The 19,830-nt window shown below is 39.4% G+C and overlaps 1 protein-coding gene across 2 annotated transcripts; it reads left to right on the top strand.

The window, feature by feature from the left end:
• Positions 1–2,142: 2,142 nt before the first annotated feature.
• Positions 2,143–16,959, top strand: MED30 (mediator complex subunit 30; the record flags this gene model as incomplete). Of its 2 annotated transcripts, XM_079533339.1 has the most annotated exons (4): positions 2,143–2,316; positions 4,455–4,613; positions 7,775–7,885; positions 16,864–16,959. In XM_079533339.1, 4 exons carry the CDS (start codon positions 2,143–2,145, stop codon positions 16,957–16,959), a joined length of 540 nt encoding a protein of 179 aa, XP_079389465.1. The 2 variants fall into 2 exon arrangements, with proteins under 2 accessions (XP_079389465.1, XP_079389466.1); XM_079533340.1 differs by lacking the exon at positions 7,775–7,885.
• Positions 16,960–19,830: the final 2,871 nt, after the last annotated feature.

Genomic DNA, 19,830 nt, shown 5'->3' with positions numbered 1-19,830 from the left:
CATTACTCTCTGGAACTTAAGATGCCATTGGATTTGGAGCAGCAAGTTAAGCAGTGTGAACAGAGCTCTTGGGCACACAATCAAAAAAGGAAAACATTATCCTTTGTGCTCAGCTCTTGAACAGTTCTTGCATCATTTCCTTAATGTACAGTAAACTGAGATGCAAGCCTTCACATAAGCCCTTAGAAATTCTCTGGGGGCTGCTTTTCCCATGCGTTGTCTAGCCAGACACAGTGGGATATTCTTTTGCTGTCTGAAAATATCTCCCTCTCATTTTTACGAGCAATTTTTTTTTCAGTTTAAGACACTCCTTTTGTTGTTGTTTTTTTTCTTATGTTAAAATTTTGTTAAAATACTTCATAATTATTTACACTGTGCTTTGGCTAAAAGAGCATGCTACAAAGAGAATGTAGCCAGGCAACAAAAACTTCAGTTTAAGCAACGGGGTGGTGTTTCCCCTCATTAATCTGAAGGAAAAAGAAATGCTTTCTGCAGCAAAATGTCTCTGACATTGTACAGTTCTGTCCCTGAATGTTCCTTCTTTCTTAAACAAGGGTGGTATATTATGAGTCATTTCTGGCTTTTTATTGTTGCTTTTGTTTTTTTTTTTTTTACAGCACTACAAATGCAATGCATTTTGTACAAAAGATCATTCATAACATCATTTTTATTACAGCTACTACAGCACAACTACTTTAAGTGCCCTCTTCTGCATTTCAGGTTCTTATCATCAAAACCAGAGTTTTAGGTAAGACATTAATGCAAAAAGAGAAACTTTGACCCCATTTTTTGCTTGTGAAGAAATTTACTTTCAATTATAAAGACAGACAATAAACACCATGTAGTGCAGTGATTACTGAATACCTACCAGCCCTCACAAACATTGCCCTGTGTCTTTTAGATGGAGTTTCTTTTTCATTGCACAGGAATCACTGCTTGTGCTTTGAAACAGCACCAACCCAACTACTTGTTTTGATAGGAAAAAGGAAAATTAGTTTCAACCTAAAAGATGGGAGATTTCAATCGGATATAAGGAGGAAGGTTGTTATGACAAGAGTGGTGAGACACTGGGACAGGTTGCACGGAGAGGTGGCAGATGCTTCATCCCTGGAGACAAACTGGGCTGCGCTCTGAGCACCTGATGGAGCTGTAGGTGTCCCTGCTCATAGCAGGGGAGCTGCAATAGATGGGCTTTAAGGCTCCCTTCCAACTCAAACGATTCTACGATACTATAAACTACCTTAGCATAGCCTAAGCAGCCAGGACAGACAACAGAGAAGCATCTTACATGCATTTAAATACTCTGAAACCAGAAGGCGTTTCTATACGGGTGAAAATACACCTACACAAGAAGTGCAGTGGTACACCTATAAACGGATAGTACGTAACCAGCAATTTCCCAACGTGACCAGCCAAAAGCAAGTTTGCCCAGCCGCTCCCCTTCGATACAAAACCTGCGCCACAAGCGTGAACCCGCCCAGCCTCAGCCACCTGCCCAATGCCACAGCAGCAGCCGCAGCCAGCCAGCCCCGCCCTGCTGCCGTGACGTCACTTCCGCCTCGTGTGGCCCGCTCTTCCGGGCGCCGCACACTGCTTCCGTCTCCGCGTTTCCACGGCGACGCGGCGCCCCGGCCTTCGGTCCTGTGAGTAACGGTCGCCGCTCGGCGCCGAGGGTGGCCTTAGCGCTGTGTCTGTCTCGATCCGCCCGCGCGGTTCCTCGCGTACCGCCTGGGCGGCCGCCGGCTGGCCTGCTTGTCCGGGACGGGCCTGTAGCCGCCGAGCGATGCCAGGACAGCGGCCCGCAGGCTGCGGTTTGGGTGGCGGGGCAGGAGAGCCGAGAGCTGCGCGTGTGAAATCGGGCAGCCCTGCGTATCGCCATGTAGCACTGGGGCAGGACCCCGCGTGCAGCTCCGTGAGGCCCGGAAAACCTTGATGATTTAAGGAGCCCTGTCCGAAGCCAAGGGATGTCACAGAGCCCTCTAATTTTTGTTGAATGGTTTTGTCTCAGACAAGACGACCTGTTGAGCAGAGGAGGTATAGCCACGGTAAGAAGTTTGTTTGTTAAAATAGTCTCAGACAAATACTTCATCGTTGTCTTATCTGTGTGCAGGTTGGTTCAGTGGGACCCGTTGGCATCCAGAGATGTCAACCCCACCTCTGGCCGGGGCAGGGATGCCTCCCGGTGCATTCTCAGGAACGCAGGCTCAGGCAGCTAGGGAGGTCAATACAGCATCTCTGTGCCGTATCGGCCAGGAGACCGTGCAGGACATTGTGTTTCGAACCATGGAAATCTTCCAGTTACTGAGGAACATGCAGGTGAGAAAAGTTTTTTATTTCTAATTTGGTGATCATCAGTTCCCTTCTCGTGTTTTTACTACTAAGTGATTGTGTGCACACGAAGATAGTTTGGGACATTTAAATACATGAATAGGCTAAACTGTCTTGAAAAAGGGATTGGTTGGAGACACATATACGACTCTGAATACACTTGGCTGTTCCTGTGTATTTAGTAAACAAGGAGAACATTCACAAATGCTGAATTGTCATTTCTACCACAGTAAATATATTCCAAATGTACTTAATGACTGTTTCACAGAATTATATTAATCACAGAATCACAAAATGGCCAGGGTTGGAAGGGACCTCAAGGATCATGAATCTCCAACCCCCCTGCCACGGGCAGGGCCATCAACCTCCCCATTTAATACTAGACCAGGCTGCCCAGGGCCCCATCCAGTCTGGCCTTGAACACCTCCAGGGACGGGGCATCCACAACTCTCTGGGCAGCCTGTTCCAGCACCTCACCACTCTCTCTGTAAAGAATTTCCCCCTGATGTCCAACCTAAATCTCCCTTCCCTCAACTTAAAACCATTTCCCCTTGTCCTGCAGTTATCAACCCTTTCAAAGAGTTGACTCCCCTCCTGTTTGTAGGCTCCCTTTAGGTACTGAAAGGCTGCAATGAGGTCACCCCGCAACCTTCTCTCCTCCAGGCTGAACAAGCCCAGCTCCCTCAGCCTATCTTCATAGGGGAGGTGCTCCAGTCCCCTGATCATCTTTGTGACTCTCCTCTGGACCCTCTCCAACAGCTCTCTGTCTTTCTTGTACTGGGGGCTCCAGACCTGGACACAGCACTCCAGATGGGGCCTCACAAGAGCAGAGTAGAGGGGGACAATCACTGCCCTGTCCCTGCTGGCCACCCCTCTTCTGATGGAGCCCAGGATACCATTTGCCTTCCGAGCCGCAAAAGCACGACGGCTGGCTCATGTTGAGTTTTTCATCCATCAGGACCCCCAGATCCTTCTCCTCAGGGCTGCTCTCAAGGACCTCTCCTTCCAGTCTGTATGGATGCCTGGGGTTCTTCCGGCCCAAGTGCAAAACTTTGCACTTTGCCGTGTTGAACCTCATCAGGTTCACCTGAGCCCAGCTTTCTGGCCTGTTGAGATCCCTCTGAATGGCATCCCTTCCTTCTACCGTGTCCACTGCACCACTCAGCTTGGTGTTGTCAGCAAATTTGCTGAGGGTGCACTTGATTCCATCATCGATGTCATTGATAAAGATGTTAGAGAGCACTGGTCCCAAGACAGACCCCTGGGGGATGCCGCTCGTTACCAGCCTCCACCTGGACATAGAGCATTGATGACCACCCTCTGTCTGCGGCCTTTCAACCATTTTTTTTATGCACTGAGTGGTCCATCCATCAAATCCACATCCCTCGAATTTGGAGATAAGGGGAAGATAACTGTTTAGTGAATAGTGAAGTGTATTTATATGATGTTTATGTTTCTCTGTTTTTGTTAACCTCTACGGAGTAATTTTAAAGGAGTTGTCATTGATCAGTGATATCATTCTTCTGTAGTATTTTCCACTTAAAATGTTGTGACATTCTATTCATTATTAAAGTGGACAGAATCCTCTTGATTACGTACTGAAGAGAATGTACAAACTTCTTTCATGTTTCTCTGTTGACAGCAGAAGTGCATGCTCTCAACTTCAGAGACAAACATGCAAGTAATCACTCCAATTCCCTTTTTCCCTGTATTTTCATGTCTCCTGAAATTTCCTTCTGTAATTATTTTATGTAGATACACAGAGTATTACATTGAATTCGCATTGATTGTCTGAAATGTGACCTGGGTTCAGGCAGAAAGTTTCTCAGATTGCAACAGCAGCCATGCTTAAGCATGGATTAAGGCATTCACTGAAAGTTACAGTGATCGATAATGACCAGGATGTGGAAGACATGAAGCTGTTTGAGAGCAGTGATTTGGCACATGAGATGGGCAAATAAGATTCAGATTTTTACAGATAAAGAAAATAGAAATTTCAGACTGTGAGAATATTGTGATGGTCTTATAGTAGAATGCACAAAAAATCTCTCATTTGTCTTAGATTTTTTTATTTCCTATGAGAGAAAATAATATTTATAACTCTTTTGTGTTTTGGTTCTCTGAAGTTGCCAAATGGTGTAACTTATCATACTGGAACATATCAAGACAGACTGGGAAAACTACAGGAGCATCTCCGTCAGCTATCAATACTCTTCAGAAAACTGAGATTAGTCTATGACAAATGTAATGAAAACTGTGCTGGACTCGATCCTATTCCCATAGAAGTGAGTATCTTTCTATATCTACAAATTACAGATCAGACTTCGTTTAAAATCCTAGCTGTTTACCTCAGGCTTTGTGCACTCACCAGTTTTTTTCCTCTAGGGGAAAAAAAGGGTCAGGGGAAGTTTTTCTTTTAAGAGGTTGTTTTAGCGGAGTAAGTCTGTGGTGAAACAATTGCAGTAGCTGCAATTCTTTTTCCTTTTAGTGACTTAGTATTTGTTGCTATGAAGTTGACGGAATGCTCACTTTCCTCATGTCAGGGTGAATGAAAGTGTCACATCATTTCTCTTATTATGTTTCTTAAATTCTTATTTCAAATTTTCACTGATATTCTCAATCATATTGTTAAATGACTTGACATTCTAACCTTATCTTTAACGAATATAGACAAACTTTTTTAAACAGTCAAATTACTTAATGGCTTTTTTCTTTTACTTAACTGACTCCCGATTTCTAAATCATTAGTGGAATGTATGTACGCTGCTCTTCCCTCCTTACTGCCAATTGTTAGCCTTCTTAATGATACTGCACTGAACAAGACAGGCAGTTATTCTGTGGCTCATGATCTAATTCTGTAGTAATTCATAAAATCATAGAATCCTTAGAGTTGGAACGGACCTTTAAGGGCCATCTAGTCCACTTGCAATGAACAGGGACATCCACAGCCAGGCCAGGTTGCCCAGTCCTGATCCAGCTTCACCTTGAATGTCTCCAGGAATGTGGCATCTACCATATCTCTGGGCAACCTCTTCCAGTTCCTTGTCACCCTCACTGTAAAAAGAATTTTTTCTGTCTATCTAACTTAAATCTCCCCTCTTTGAGCTTGAAGTCATTTCCCCTTCTTCTGTCACCACAGACCCTGCTTCAGAGTCTGTCCCCTTCTTTCCTGTAGCTCCTCTTTAGATACTGAAAGGCTGCTATCAGGTCTACCGAGAGCCTTCTCTTCTCCAGCCCCAGCTCTCTTAGCCTGTCCTCATAGGAGAGGTGTTCCATCCCTTGAATCATTTTTGTGGCCCTCCTCAGGATGCACTCCAACAAGTCCACATCTCTCCTGGACTGAGGATTCCCCATCTGGATGCAGGTGAGACCTCACCAGTGCAGAGCAGAAGGGCAGGATCACCTCCCTTGCCCTGCTGGCCATGCTTCTTTTTTCGTACCCTAGGACATGGTTGGCTTTCTGGGCTGCAAGTGCATGACTGATGTCTGAAAACATGTGCAATTCCATTGTCACCGATCCACTTGTCTTAAATACTTCAATTTTTGCTTAGATTTTGTTGCTTTTAAAATATATATACATCCATAGCTCCTCAGCCTGTCTTCTTCCGTGACACTGGGAAGTGATTTTGAACATCACTGCTGCTAATCAGTGACAGTGTTGTCATTGTACTTTATTCTGAGTAGTCAGTAGTAAATGCTAAGTGAGATACCCACTTCAGTAGTTATTTTAAGATTGGGAAGGTAACTCCTTACTTTCTATGAGATAGCATTGGGATAGATTTATCTGCATGTTATCTGCTGTATTACAAAGGGTGTGCAGCAGTTTGTTAGTTTGCTGCCACTTAAGGCAGAAACCCCAAGGTGAGTCCATTGAATTCCCAGGCTATAAAATTTAGGTTGATGTTACACCTTTCTTAACTTGCACTACCAAAACCACTTTGTTGTTCTGTCTCTTTTTTCCTGTTTGCTTCTTGTTTATGGCAAGAAACTGTGTCATTACCTTCCATCAATTAAGTTAGTGTCTACTAACAGTATAAAAATATTATATTTCATTAATGTGTACTGCTAGTTTAATAGGTGATCTTATCAACTTTCTTTTAGCCAACATAATAAGCTATAAGATTGTTGTGAAGGAGATACAGTTACAGAATTCTCTCACTAGAGAGAACTGCTTTATTTGTGTGTTAGGTGTAGTTCTTTATTTGAATTCAGAGCTTTTCTTACAGATGGGAGGTTTTCAAAGGAGAAAAATTTTTTCAGGGCATTATTTTTCCTTAAGAAAGAGGAGGAGCTTTTTCCAAGAGTGTTTAATAGCTATGCTATTTTGCTTTACAGGGCAGAGGGTAACACGGCATTCTTTGTCCATTTCAGTAAGTTTAATGAGCATGGCCTCCAAAAGCATATATGGAAGAAAATATGATTTTCAGAGCTAAGTCAGAGTTTTCAGCAGAATGCTGAAGTTTGCTGCTGAATGCTTCGTATTACACCTCAACCTGAGTAAAAAGTTAATATGCATTATATCAGCAACCTGTTCCCTGACTTTTGAACTGTCTTGCTCATTTGCATCACTTACTAATATTTCATTTGTCTGTAGTATGTAGATGTGATCAAGGGTGTACTTTTGCTACCAGCTTTAGCTTTTCTCAGTTAAGGACAGAAAATTCAACAGACTCCATGTGTGTATGTGATGTTTAAATTGTAAGTACGTTATAACTATTTTTGAACAAGGTGTTACTTTGGAAGAGTTTGGCACAATGCATGTATGAGTTTTGTAGCTAGTACATTTCCTGAGTCTTTAAAAATTTTTTTTTGATCAAGAACATACTGATATTCATTTAGAAACTCTTTACTGAAGATCTTGACTTCTCAAAAGCTTACAAAAAAATGCAGTGCATTATGTGCTTGAGGAGATTACAGTGGAAAATCCCTATGGAGAAATTCCTATTAGATAACTGTGGGCCTGATCTTAAGAACAGCCAAACAGAAAACCAATAAAATAGAAAGTAATAATTAGGGTATTAACCAAGTATTTAATCTCCATGTGTAAAGTCTGTCATAAATTATGTTTGGGACATCACTGAAATACTTGATAATAATGATAACTTCATGTTTGTGTTATTTCATAGTGTGGAGCAGTAAGCTTTAAAATCACAGTCTATAGAGTTCAAAAATCCAAGGTTACCTGTGATTGACCTCTTAAAATGTTAATACTGAGCTCTGCCTGCAGTCTAGGTGTGACAGTATGTGCTGTCATATCTTTTTGAAGCACAGAACTGACTGAGGCCATTGTGAGGCTGTTGGTTTTGAGGTGATGAAGTATGCCTGTCTGCACTTCTTTCTGTTCAGGATGTTTGAACCTTTGAAGGAAACTGTTAGTACCTCCCCTTTTCAGGTTTTTTTTTCCTTTTTTCTTCTTTTTAAAAGCTGACCTTTTTTGTCTTCTTAGCAACTTATTCCATATGTTGAAGAAGATGGCTCCAAGCATGATGATCGTGGTGCTGCTAGTCAGCTTCGTTTTGCTAGTGAAGAGAGAAGGGAAATCATGGAAGTAAATAAGGTAAGGAAGTTGAAATTAATTTGTGTAAAACAGGAAATGTCACTTTGACATTACAAAGCCTAGGTTTCTAGACTGCTGTACTAAAGACCATATGTGCCGCATAACTATTTTAGAATTAGTTTTGTTAAACAATTTTTTTTTAGCTGCAGCACTGGCTACTGTAGGTTTTAGGTACCATAACAATTTTAACTTATGACTCCTTTTAAAACAGTATGTATTCTTCTGAGTATTCACAGAATCATAGAACGGCTTAGGTTGGAAGGGACCTAAGAGCATCCACTTGCAGCCCTCCTGCCATGGCAGGGTTGCCACCCACTAGATCAGGATTCTCAGGGCCCCATTCAATCTGGCCTCCATGGAAGGAACATCTACAGATTCTTTGGGCAACCTGTGCCAGTGCCTCACCACTCTCTGAGTTAAGAATTTCTTAGTAACATCTAACCTAATTTTTCCCTTTTTAGTTTAAAGCTATTCCCCCTTGTTCTGTCACTATTAGACTGGTAAAAAAAATTGGGCTCCCTCCTGCTTATAAGCACCCTTTGAGTACTGGAAGGCTGCAGTGAGGTCTGCTCAGAGCTCGTCCTCTCCAAGCTAAACAAGCCCAGCTCCCTCAGTCTTTCTTCATAGTAGAGGTGCTTTGATCATCTTTGTGGACCTGCTCCTACAATGCTCCATTCTTCCTGCAGTGCTGCAATTCAGACCCTTGTTATGGCAAAGTAGAGGGGGACAATCAATGTTTTATATCGAGGTCATGGTAACCCAGTAGATACAGGCAATACAGATGGAGATAAGGTACCTTACTTGAATTCTAAATATGCATTAGGCAAATGCATTAATAAATGGATATAAGACATCAGATGTGTAAGTATTATCACAATTACGATGTGTGTTGGTAGAGGATTTTCTGGGCTACTTCCTGTATTTTGACAATGTGAGGAAGTGCATTTCTTTTGTGAAGTACAGCATTTATTGAATCTTGACACGTTCAGAAAAAATGTACTATATGATAAAGAGGCTGTTACATTTTCAGTTTGAGTGGCAGTTTGCAATTGAGTACAATTAATATAGACAGATATAAATCTAAAAATAAATATGCTGTAGTAGATGATAATATTGCATTGAGATTAAGTATAAGTAGTTTTAACAGATCATAACATTAAACATTGTTCCTGCCATCTGTAAAGTACAAAGATAGGATTAACTAAGTATTTGTGTGGCAGTAGTATCTGTAAGTGCTTGGTAAAAAGCAGCCATAATCTACAAAAAGAACTGAACAAAACAGGTGACTGTCTAAAATATTTTTGGAGAGAATTATCACTGGATTTACAGCTTTTGAATTATTTTCAATATTTGCATTTGTCTTCAACAGTTAAAGATGTACCAAACTCTTCATAACCCATTCATTTAGAAAAATTCATGTATATTGTACAGGCAAAAATGAGTACTATGTGAATTTGGAGAAAAGCAGTTGTCTGCTTTCCTGTTGTGTTCTTTCTGTTCAGTGCTGATGTAGCAGGGTGGTATGCATTATATTGTATGTAATGTTACCCTGAGAATTTATGCACATTTATTTGCAATCTTTAAGTGCTAATAAGCTTAACTGTCCATATTTGATATGTTTTTGATAGTTTTATGACATGTTTTGCCCTTGTTGTTGTACTTGTATGCTAATGTGTTTTTAAACCTCCCTGGCGTGATCTTGGGAAGTGAATTTCATAAATGTTTATGATGGGTTTTAAATCTTAAGAAGGTTAATGATGTTACAGGAGCATTAGTAGTAAGTTAGCAATTAAAAATGTATTCAAGCCATCGCATAAATCTGGACTGAAATCCAGTATTTGCATGTAAGTGCCTAAGCATAATTTTCAGATTTTCAACAATAAATTTTAAGAAGATAGTTGAACGTTCAGTAGTATTTTTGTGAAAAAATGCTTATGTGCTGCAAGGGAAATTGAAGCCTCTCGTTTTTAAACTGCACTTTTAAAAATTATTATTTTCTTTTTCCAATCTCAAAATTCAAATTGTAATATACTGCAGTTTGGGGAAATGCTAAATGTTTTATGACTAGAAATAACGCAAACCATGTTTTCACACACAGGAAAAAAAAAGGTAGAATCATATTAATCTAATTTCTGATTCTGGCTGCTTAAATAGCCTTCTCTGTTGCTTTACTGGCATTCCTGATAGCTTTTCAGTCCTGTGTAATTGTAACATTCATCTCCAATTCAATTTTGGTTAATTTCTTTCAACAAAATTTCAGTAACATAAAGCGTTGATGAAAATGCTGGGACATGAAAACCAATTGACAGATGAAGAAGCTTTTTACATCTTCACTCACTATCTTTTCTCCCTTCAGCTGCTTGTCCTGATCTCATCTCGCTCTGTTTGCTATGAACAGCATAACCCAGTGCTTTAGCATTATTGAGACATCAGAATTGTTGGACCTTCCATGGGTTGCTTAAGTCCTTGCTTGACTTCCCAGGCAGTCTGGTCTTTCTAGTGATACCTATGTGTGTTTGAAGAACACCTCCTCCCAGTGAGAAGCACAAACAAAACTAGTAGATAATATAAAGGTTTGTTTCATGCTCACACAAAAACTTACCCCCTTTCAGGAATCACTGACTTGAAACTGTACAGTTCTGGTTTGCTCCGGCAGCTCTCTGGAAAGAGGGGCAGCCTCACTTAAGGAAGTGGGAACCATCCCATACTTCCTGTACTTACCATTCACTCTTAGGGTAGAAGAACCTGTTGATGTAGCAGAGTACCAAAACTGCAGTTGTTTTTGATATCAGTTTAACACAGTGACATCTTATTTATTTAATCTGCTGTATTAGACTTAACTTTTAGGTCAGAATATTTAATCACCTAATATTGGCTAAGAAGTACTTGTCCATTAATTAAAAGTATTGATCAGTTTACAAGGTAATGAATTTCTGTCCTAGCAATTCAATAATATCTAACAACTGTAACTTAAGATGAAACCTATTAAATGTAAATTGAGAGAGACTTTAGCCATACAAGAACAGAATGCTTATAACTGTGCACAACTATTGTAAGAAAAACAAAAATGTATATTGTTTGTACCCACTAACTCTACCTTTTGTATGAAACAATTATTTCCTGCACTTCCCACAACTCTTGGCTATTTCTTTATAATAGAGTCATAGAATGGCTTTGGAAGGAATGATGAAGATCATCTAGGTCCAACCTCCTGCCATGGGCAGGGCTGCCACTCACTAGGATCAGGCTGCCCAGGGCCCCGTCCAACCTGGCCCTGAATGCTTCCGTGGATGGTATATTCACAATTTCCTTGGGCAGCCTGTGCCAGTGCCTCATTATTCTCTGAGTTAAGAATTTCTTCCTAACATCTAACCTATTTTTTTCCCTTTTTAATTTAAAGTGACTCCCCCTTGTTCTATCACTATTAGACCACGTAAAAGTCAGGCTCCCTCCTGCTTGTGAGCTCCTTTAAAATACTGGAAAGCTGGAGTGAGGTCTCCTAATAGCCTTATCTTCTCCAGACTAAACAAGCCCAGCTCCCTCAACCCTTTTTCATAGTACAGGTGCTCCAGCCCCTTTGTGATCTGGCTGGATGGGGCTTTGAGCAATGTAGTCTAGTGGGAGGCGTCCCTGCCTGTAGCAGGGGAGCTGGAACTAGATGAACCAGTGCCTTCCAACCCACTCTATGATTTGTAGCCCTCCTCTGGGCCCACTCCTACAACTCTGCATCCTTCCTGTGCTGGGAGCCCCAAGCCTGAACGCAGTACTCCGGGTATCAGTATTTGCTTTCCAGAGTTGGAAATTGGTGAGGAATTTCACTCTTTTTCTGTAATAAATAGTTTACTGTTCCAGTATCAATGTAGTATTTGCACTGTTTTGCTAGTAGAATTCCTGTAAGTTTTTAGTTAATATAATTACTGTTTGCAGCAGCGAATGGCAATTTAGCTGCTATTGCAAATTTTTTCTCTATTGCCTTCATATTATTTTTTTTTTAGTCTGTATATAATATTATACCTACAGGTTTCTTGCCTTCACAATACAGCATCGTCTGTAATATTTTTGAGATGTCAGGCTCAAGTTTTGTAGTATATTTGATAGGAGAGACAGCAGAAAATATCAAATCACAGACTGAGAATGTTGTAATCTGTGTTGCTTCATTATGGACAGTCTTTTTTTACTGCTTGTTTTTAGAAATGGAGCAAATGTAGCTTTGGGCTTTTTTAGATTCTGCAGGTGGCCCTTTTGAAAATAATTATGCTAGATATTTTTAATTAATCTTTGCTAACTGGCTAACCATGATCTTGCTAGGAGTGGGAAAGACAATCTGCAACCTTTTGAGTTAAGTTGCTACGAATTTACCTCAGGGCTTTTTTGATAATGAAACCCTTGTGCACTGGAACCAATGTTGTTTTGTGGAGTCCTTTCATATGACAGCAGTTTGCAACTATGCTATCTCTTCAGGGAAGAATTTTGCCTAAAAACTACTTTTGCCTATGTAGAAACTTGATTTCTTTTAAAACTATCTGTCATAGTATTTGCCTTTATGTGTATTTCTTATTTTGTAGTTGTGGGATCCTTTTCACCCCAGATATGAGTGTGTACCAAAGAACACTTCAGCAAGAGAGGAAGAATTGTTTCTTTGGACACTGTCTCAGCACATCAGTCTGCACTGAGCATGTTTTCCTGCTGTTTTGGGTACCAAAATGGCTGTGTGCAAGGACAGAGAATTTAGGCTTAGTGTCTAGATCAATCCCTAGGCCAAAGCAGGGCCAGCTATTATAGGTCCAGTTACTCAGGTGGATATCCAGTAGCTTTGTGAATTTTTGCCTACTGCCCCTCATCCTTTTGCTGTGCACATTCAAGAAGAATCTAGCTTTGTCTTTTCTATAATCTTCATTAGGTAGTTAATTAGTGTGAAGGAAACGTTAAACTGTTTTAATGGACACTCATCTCTCTGAGCAGCAGAGCAATGGATACATGGCTTTGCTGTATGGCTCAATACGTGTAGCGTGTTGAGCATGGAGTGGAACACAGGCTGTCACTGTTGTCCCTGCTGTTGTCAGGAGCATAAGCCATTTTCCTACTCACTGTAAGGCTAGAGAGAGACTGAAAACTCAGTTTCTCATTTCCAGGAAGGATAGAACAGTTGTCTGAGAACAAGATCAGAAAAAGTTGCAGATAATGAATGATGAATACATTATATTTAATTGCCCAGAAGTTAGTGTGTTAACAATGAGTACTCTTCTAAACCACTTGAAAAATACATGAATAGCCATATGTGTGTATTTATTATGATCGAAAGTGTTCTTTAATATAAATTGAATGGCCATAATTTAGAACATCACCTGAAAGCTTCAAGAGAGTTGGAGCAAAGTACTGATTCGCTTTTTCCCTTACAGCTTTTTTCTGCCCTTTACACATAGTGTTGTGAGTCTTTTGACTAAAAAACTGTTTTCCCACCTCCTTGCCTTAGAGATCTCATTGTGAAGGGCTCTTTTGAAAAAGGTTTCTGACAAAGCTGGAATAAACTATGGCTGGCATAGTATTTTTTTGTCAAGCAGAAGAGATGCCTTTAAAGCACAAACACATACGTTTGATGTCTTTACAGGTGTCAGCTAGAATGTAGTCTTACTCTTCCACATCATTATCTTAGGCTGAAGAAGAAGAGAATTTTAACAAATAAATTAGGTACAGAATAATGACTCATAGTGATGTTTAGGTTAAAATGTGAAAGATAACTGAGCTTAATATGAAGAGAGATGGGATCAGTGATTTCACAAATAAAAGTTTTGATACATCTCTGATAGAAATTTGCAGATTAGCCTAGACAGCTTTGATTTCCAATGAAATGAATGTGAACCAAAAATGAGTTTAAGTCAAAAATGGATTTTGGTCAAAGCTGAATAATTTACTGAATCCAAATCTGTACAAAACACATCAAGTTCTTTATTGTGAATTCCTTGAAAGATAGGTACTGTCTGGGTGGATATTATGGTTCTCCCTCTTCTTTTCACCTACTGCTTTTTGTGCTTATATTCATGTTTTCAAAACTGCTCTACCTGACCTAAGGACTGAGGTCCATATTGCTGCTAAAGGGTGTAATCCTTGTCAACTGCCTCATGCTGGCACTGGTATTTGCCATCAGTCAAAGCGGAGGGGTAATCACGCTGGAAATAAGTGTCACTGGAGAAAACCCCTCAGGACTGTTTTTTTGGTCAGATCACCTTTCTAATAGGTGAACAGCAGAAACATGCCTGTCAGATATAAGGTGAATGTGCCTAAGTTACAAACTACCTCAAATAAGATAATTTTTATGTGCTGTCTTAAAACAGATAAAGGCAGAAGCTGTAGCATTTATGTAGGATGAAGTGCCTCTTCTTGTTTCATACAACCATTAATCCTGAGAAACAGTCCAGAGATCAACTAAGTCATTTCAGGAGAAGGAGGAAAGAGTGGGAGACAACTTTGCGAGCAATCTGTTCAAATGGAAATTTGTCAGCAGCGCAGAAGCTTCTTTCAGAACTTGTAGGTTTCCCAAGAAGGCCATTTCGCCTCCTTCCACAGCAAAGTGGAGATGTCCTTCATTGGTTAAGGTTAGAGCCTTAAACAGAGACCAGCACTGCCAGTGCCAGCGTAGGAAGGGCATGCTAATTATATGCCATGATTCTTGCTAGCAGGCTGTGATAGACAATGGTCCACACTGCATAGACTGCTAACAAAGATCTCTACGTGCTTTTCAGCTAGGATGCTGCACTCTCTGAAGTGGAGCTTTTCCCCTTGCCATTTATTCTTTTCTCAGCCTTGCAATCCAGAGACGGTGCTTCACCTTAGATGTTTTTTCTGACTCTGCAAGAAGTAGAATAGAAGAGCTAAGGAAATAAAACACCAAAGAAAAGGACTTAAAGTTATCTTCAGATAGATATAATAACAAATATATTACTCACCTCTTTACAGACACTTTGAAATCAAATGAAATCCAGTTCAGGGGTTCACTTGTCTAGCGTAAAAATCCTGTTTCATAATAGTTGCACAAGAAATGAAAATTATTGTCTTATAGAATGAATCTTTTGAATGTAACTTATGCAAAGTTCATACAGGCATATCTACAGAAAAGCGTGTAACAGTACAGTTAAAAAGGGATGGAGAGAAAACAGTCTGCAGCACCAGAGGTTAATGGTTCTTCTTTGTCTAACACGTAATCATCACTGACTGCTCAGCCTTCATTTCTGTTGGTGAAGGCTTTGGAAAATAATGAACTGATGTGCCCTCGGTATCAGTGAGTGACAGTTTGCATTAAGCTAGTTGTTTGGATGTTACATTCCTTGATTTCTCTGAGATTAAATGTTGAGGGTGGGAAATGGAAATGCGTTTTTAAATGCCACAGGTATGAACATGCTTGTTTATCTCATCCCTTGTAGTCTGTAAAGCATCGAATTCTTATGTCATTATGTTTTGCAGGGAAGCAAAATTATGTCATTTAAGTATTGTCATAGCTACATTCTTCTCTCAGTTCTCCCTCTTATCTTTTGGAAAGGAATCTTTGCTCTATATAGTGCAGTTTTCAATTAGCAAATGGAAAAAGAGTAGAGAAATGCACGTTGTAACTTAAAATGGTTTTTAGTCAATCAAATGCTTGCTTAGAATTTCCGAATCAGTTCCAAACCTACGTCTATTTTACCTTCTTCTGAGGAGTCAGAAAGGAGTCAGAGTGTGGGCTCTGCGTCCAGGGAACGTGTCCACTGAAATGTGTTCAGAAATATTTCCCTTTCTCAAAGCACAGTGTTCTCTTAAATTTATTACTGTATTTCTTAAGACTTTTCGCAGGTCTGAAAAGAATAGGCTTCCCCCCTCTCCCCCCCCCCCCCCCCCCCCGACTTCTTTCTGAGCCTGACCAGCTGGACGCTTAAAAAACATTGGTTGTTGTTCACCTGAAAAGACAGGGCTCTGATTTTCAGTATGCTGCTTCTTTTGTTGCTTCTTTTTGTCACTGTTGCAATTACTTTAGTTACTGAGCTGAGTTATTCCTTTAATGTATTGCTGTTTGTGTAGTACAGAAGAAACAAAGTGATGTAAAACCTGAGACATTTTGAATGACAGCAAGTCTTTCCTCTGCTTTGGCTTTACTTAGAAATCTGGGCTTCCCTTATGAATTCTATCTCTGATGTGATGAGGCTGACTTTATATCAAATTTGAACGGAATGAAGGGCATGGGCTTGTTGTTAACAATACACACTAACTTATTACTTGGCAGCTTTGATTTGAGCAGGAAAATGGATAAATTGGATAATAAATATGTGTATTACTGTGAAACATGAACAGTTAGGAATATTGTGCATTGGCTTAATGCACTGATCTTCTGTAGACATAATTTTTAAGTTCTGGTTCCTCAGATGAAAGTGCATTTTCTACTCTTCTGTCCCTTCAGATGTTTTTGCAGCAAGTACACAGTTGTATAGCGTTCAGCATACTTGGGAGGACAGCATCGTGTAGCTCATCAGAATTGACTGATGTAGGCAGAAGGTGTAGAAAAGCTTGATTGACTTTGTGGTTTTTCAGACTTTGACTTTTAATACCTTGCTTTTCTGAGCACCCAGCTTGTACAGTGCATATTAGCATAAATTTAGCTGTTCCCTGAGCTCTTCTGGTCTCAAATTTCATTTCCTTCTCTTTGCATCAAGTGCTGTCTTTTGGACTTTGGTTAGAGGGCCAATGGCCACAAGCTTGCTCTTGTTGAAGGGATCAAGTGTTTTGATAAAAGAGTGCTGTGAAAAGAAACAGCATTCCTCTCTAACAAAGGTCTTTAACTTCTGAGTCTTGTATTTTAAGAGTGTGCTTTCAAGAAGATGTATTATCTAATATTGCTCACAGACAGCTGACAAAAAGATACATATAGCATTTCATAACACTAACTTTTCTTGAAATCCTGAGTGTACTGTTTCAACTGATGACAAAAATCTTCTCATAAAATCTTCCCACAGAAACTGAAACTGAAGAATCAGCAACTGAAGCAGATCATGGATCAGTTACGGAATCTCATTTGGGACATAAATGCCATGTTGGCAATGAGGAACTGAACAAGGAAAATCAAACTCCATAACAGAAAATATACAAATATGTTTGAGTATGCTTCATTTTAAGAATAAATATTTTTTCCTACAACTATATGGAAGCAGTACCTTCAAGTTCAAAATGTTTTTTTTTGTGTGTGTGTGATGACTTATATGGTGTTGGCTTTGTTTTCATAAGAGTCATCCTGCAGATTGTACCTGAACAATTTGCTTAGGTTGATTACAATACATTTTGTAACTTAGAGTAATTTGAATTGCTATGCAAGTTAGATCTGTGTAAAATAAGCATTTCTGGATTTTTTTAATAATATATTAAAATACATTTTAAATATATAATCTGCTTGCGTTCAGTCTGTAGTGCAAACAACCTATACAGAATGGGAAAGTTGCAGTGCAGAACAGTAGCTTCATTAAACTACAGAACTGAAATAAATTATCAGATCTTGTGATGCAATATGTTTCCCTATTGTAGGAACATGAATTACAAGGTACTGCACCTCAGAAGTTCATCTTATCCTATTGTTGTTATGTTGGTAGCATTAGATAAATCAGAGCAAAATCAAAACCTACGTTAAAATTACTCATCTTCTCATGGATATTATTAAGTAATGAAGTGTCTGTTATATGTCCTCGACCTTAGCTCCTTCTGTAACTGTATGTTATCATCTCTTGAATACTGCTCCAACTGTTGTCTGTCCAGTATTCTTGTAGCTTTCTGTATGTTTGCAGTACTTTGGTTTTGTGCAATTTTCATTAATCCTTCTCCTGTGAATTCCAGTCCCAAAAAACATTGGAGTGTATGAGCAGTTTACTATTATCTTGAGTTATTCTTCCAACTTTCATCTTTTATTGTTCTACTCTGGTGCTGTTATTGTCCATAGATGCTGCGAGCGCGCAGTGCCTCTCTTTACAGATTAACAAATATCTGAAGTAATACCGTTTCAATACAAATCCTTAGGGCAATTGATTTTTAATGCAGTCTGAAAGCTGACCATTCTCATGACTTGCTTCATGCACGTAACTTTAAATTCTCATTCCATGCCCGATTAGATTCCTTAATAGTTATGTTTGGAGGGTTTGCACAGAACCTTCTGAAGAGCCCAGTTAAATGAATTTTTTTTTTGAGATATGTGGGTTTTGGTACTGAATTCTTACAGACTACAGATACATGGTTTTAAAAGTTTTAGGCTGATCTGTTCTATCAGTCTTTTATTTTGCTTTTTAATAATTTCAACCAATTTGCTTACTCCTTGAGGTAAAAATCACTGACATGCAATGAGTCATATCAGCTATTAACAGTAAGTCTGATTACCTGGTTAATAATACACAACTTTATCCTGTCATCAAGTACAATTAGGTACAAACTTTTATTTCTTCACTTGAAGGCTTTAGATCTAACAGATGAAGGGATGTCCAGTCTTGCCTGTATCATTGCAGGTAGGCGCACTTAAAAAATGTTTTGGTTGGTTGCCTAGTGTTAAGTGATCGGTGCCTGTGACAAATGCTAGGTGTAAGTCAATCTCAAAACACCCAGCAGGTAAGGTCTGTCATGTTTTGCCCATATTGCAAATGGAAGAGTGGATAGCTTGCACAGTGGCAGAGCTAGCAGCAAAACTGTTTGTTGTCCACTTAGCTTAGCCACTACAGTAATTTCTTTTTGTCAGAGATGATGGCTGATTTTTTCATCTATGAGAGATGCTGTTGCTTATAAGTAAAGCAAAAAAAAAAAAAAAAAACAAAAAACAAAAAAAAAAAAAAAAAAAAAAAAACAGGTTAAATTTTCAAAGAAAGCCTTTAAAAAGGAAGTAAGGGCTTCTAGTAGAGATTTTTTTGTTGTTCTTTAAGATGCAGGCGTGTTTTTGTATATGCAAAGTGTAGTGGCAGCTTTTTGGTGTATGTATAAGCATACACTCAGACAAAGAAACATTTCACATGGACTCTGAAATGGAACCAAGAGTTTAATGGTGAGGTAAAATTCTTAGTATTTTGTTCTAGCTTTGGAATAACTGTAGAAAATGGAGATTAGTCTATACTTCACTGCCTATATAATAATTTTGTATTCTCTTTAAAAGTTTTTAGATTTTGCTGGCATTTTTATTGTGTATCAGTGGTGCAATAGCAACCTAAAATGTGGAAAAGAGTGCAAGTATGGCAAGTAGATGTCAGGCCAGTACAATATTCAGCTTACACTGTGCTGCTGCTGGCAGCAGCCAAGGTTTATACTACAATTTTTCATCTGGGAGAGATGAGAAAACACTTTAAACCACTACGAGAATAGATAGCACAGTAGCTAAATTGCAAAGCGTAGAAATTGACAGAGTTGTAAATTATCACAGGGAATACTGTCAAAACAGTAACTTTGCAAAGTGTAAGACCAAAAGCATACACTTTGACTTACACAGATGAAAGTAAAGGTAGTATACATAATTCATTTGCTACCGCATCTGTGAATAAGTATAGGATCTGATCAGGAAGATGACAGGTTTAGGAAAGGTTCTTTAACAGTGGAACACTTGAATTATTGGTCATGAGCATGTGCTGAAAAGTAATGTTTTAGTTAATGTTAACTGAACTTTAACTGCTAGTTAATGAAATGACACCAAATGTAGAATTTACAAATACCAGCAAAACAATACCTATGTAGATGCTTTAAAATTGTATTTATGTGTCATTGACTGTTAGACTATTTGTGCATTCCAGGTTAGACGGAGACTGCAGACAGTCCTGGGAGCAGAACCAAAATTTAGGATGGTTCTGTTGTTGGATTATAAAAGCATTTAAGGGTTGTGGTGGGGTTTTTTAGGGCTCCAGTTTTGCCAGGAATGGAAGAGGAGCAGTGGAGATGGGATGTTGAATACTTCGTAGTGTGTTTATGGG

This window comes from Tetrao urogallus (assembly GCF_951394365.1).
Source record: "Tetrao urogallus genome assembly, chromosome: 3".
NCBI classification, from domain to species: Eukaryota; Metazoa; Chordata; class Aves; order Galliformes; family Phasianidae; genus Tetrao; species Tetrao urogallus.
This window is presented reverse-complemented; position numbering and strand designations above follow the sequence as displayed.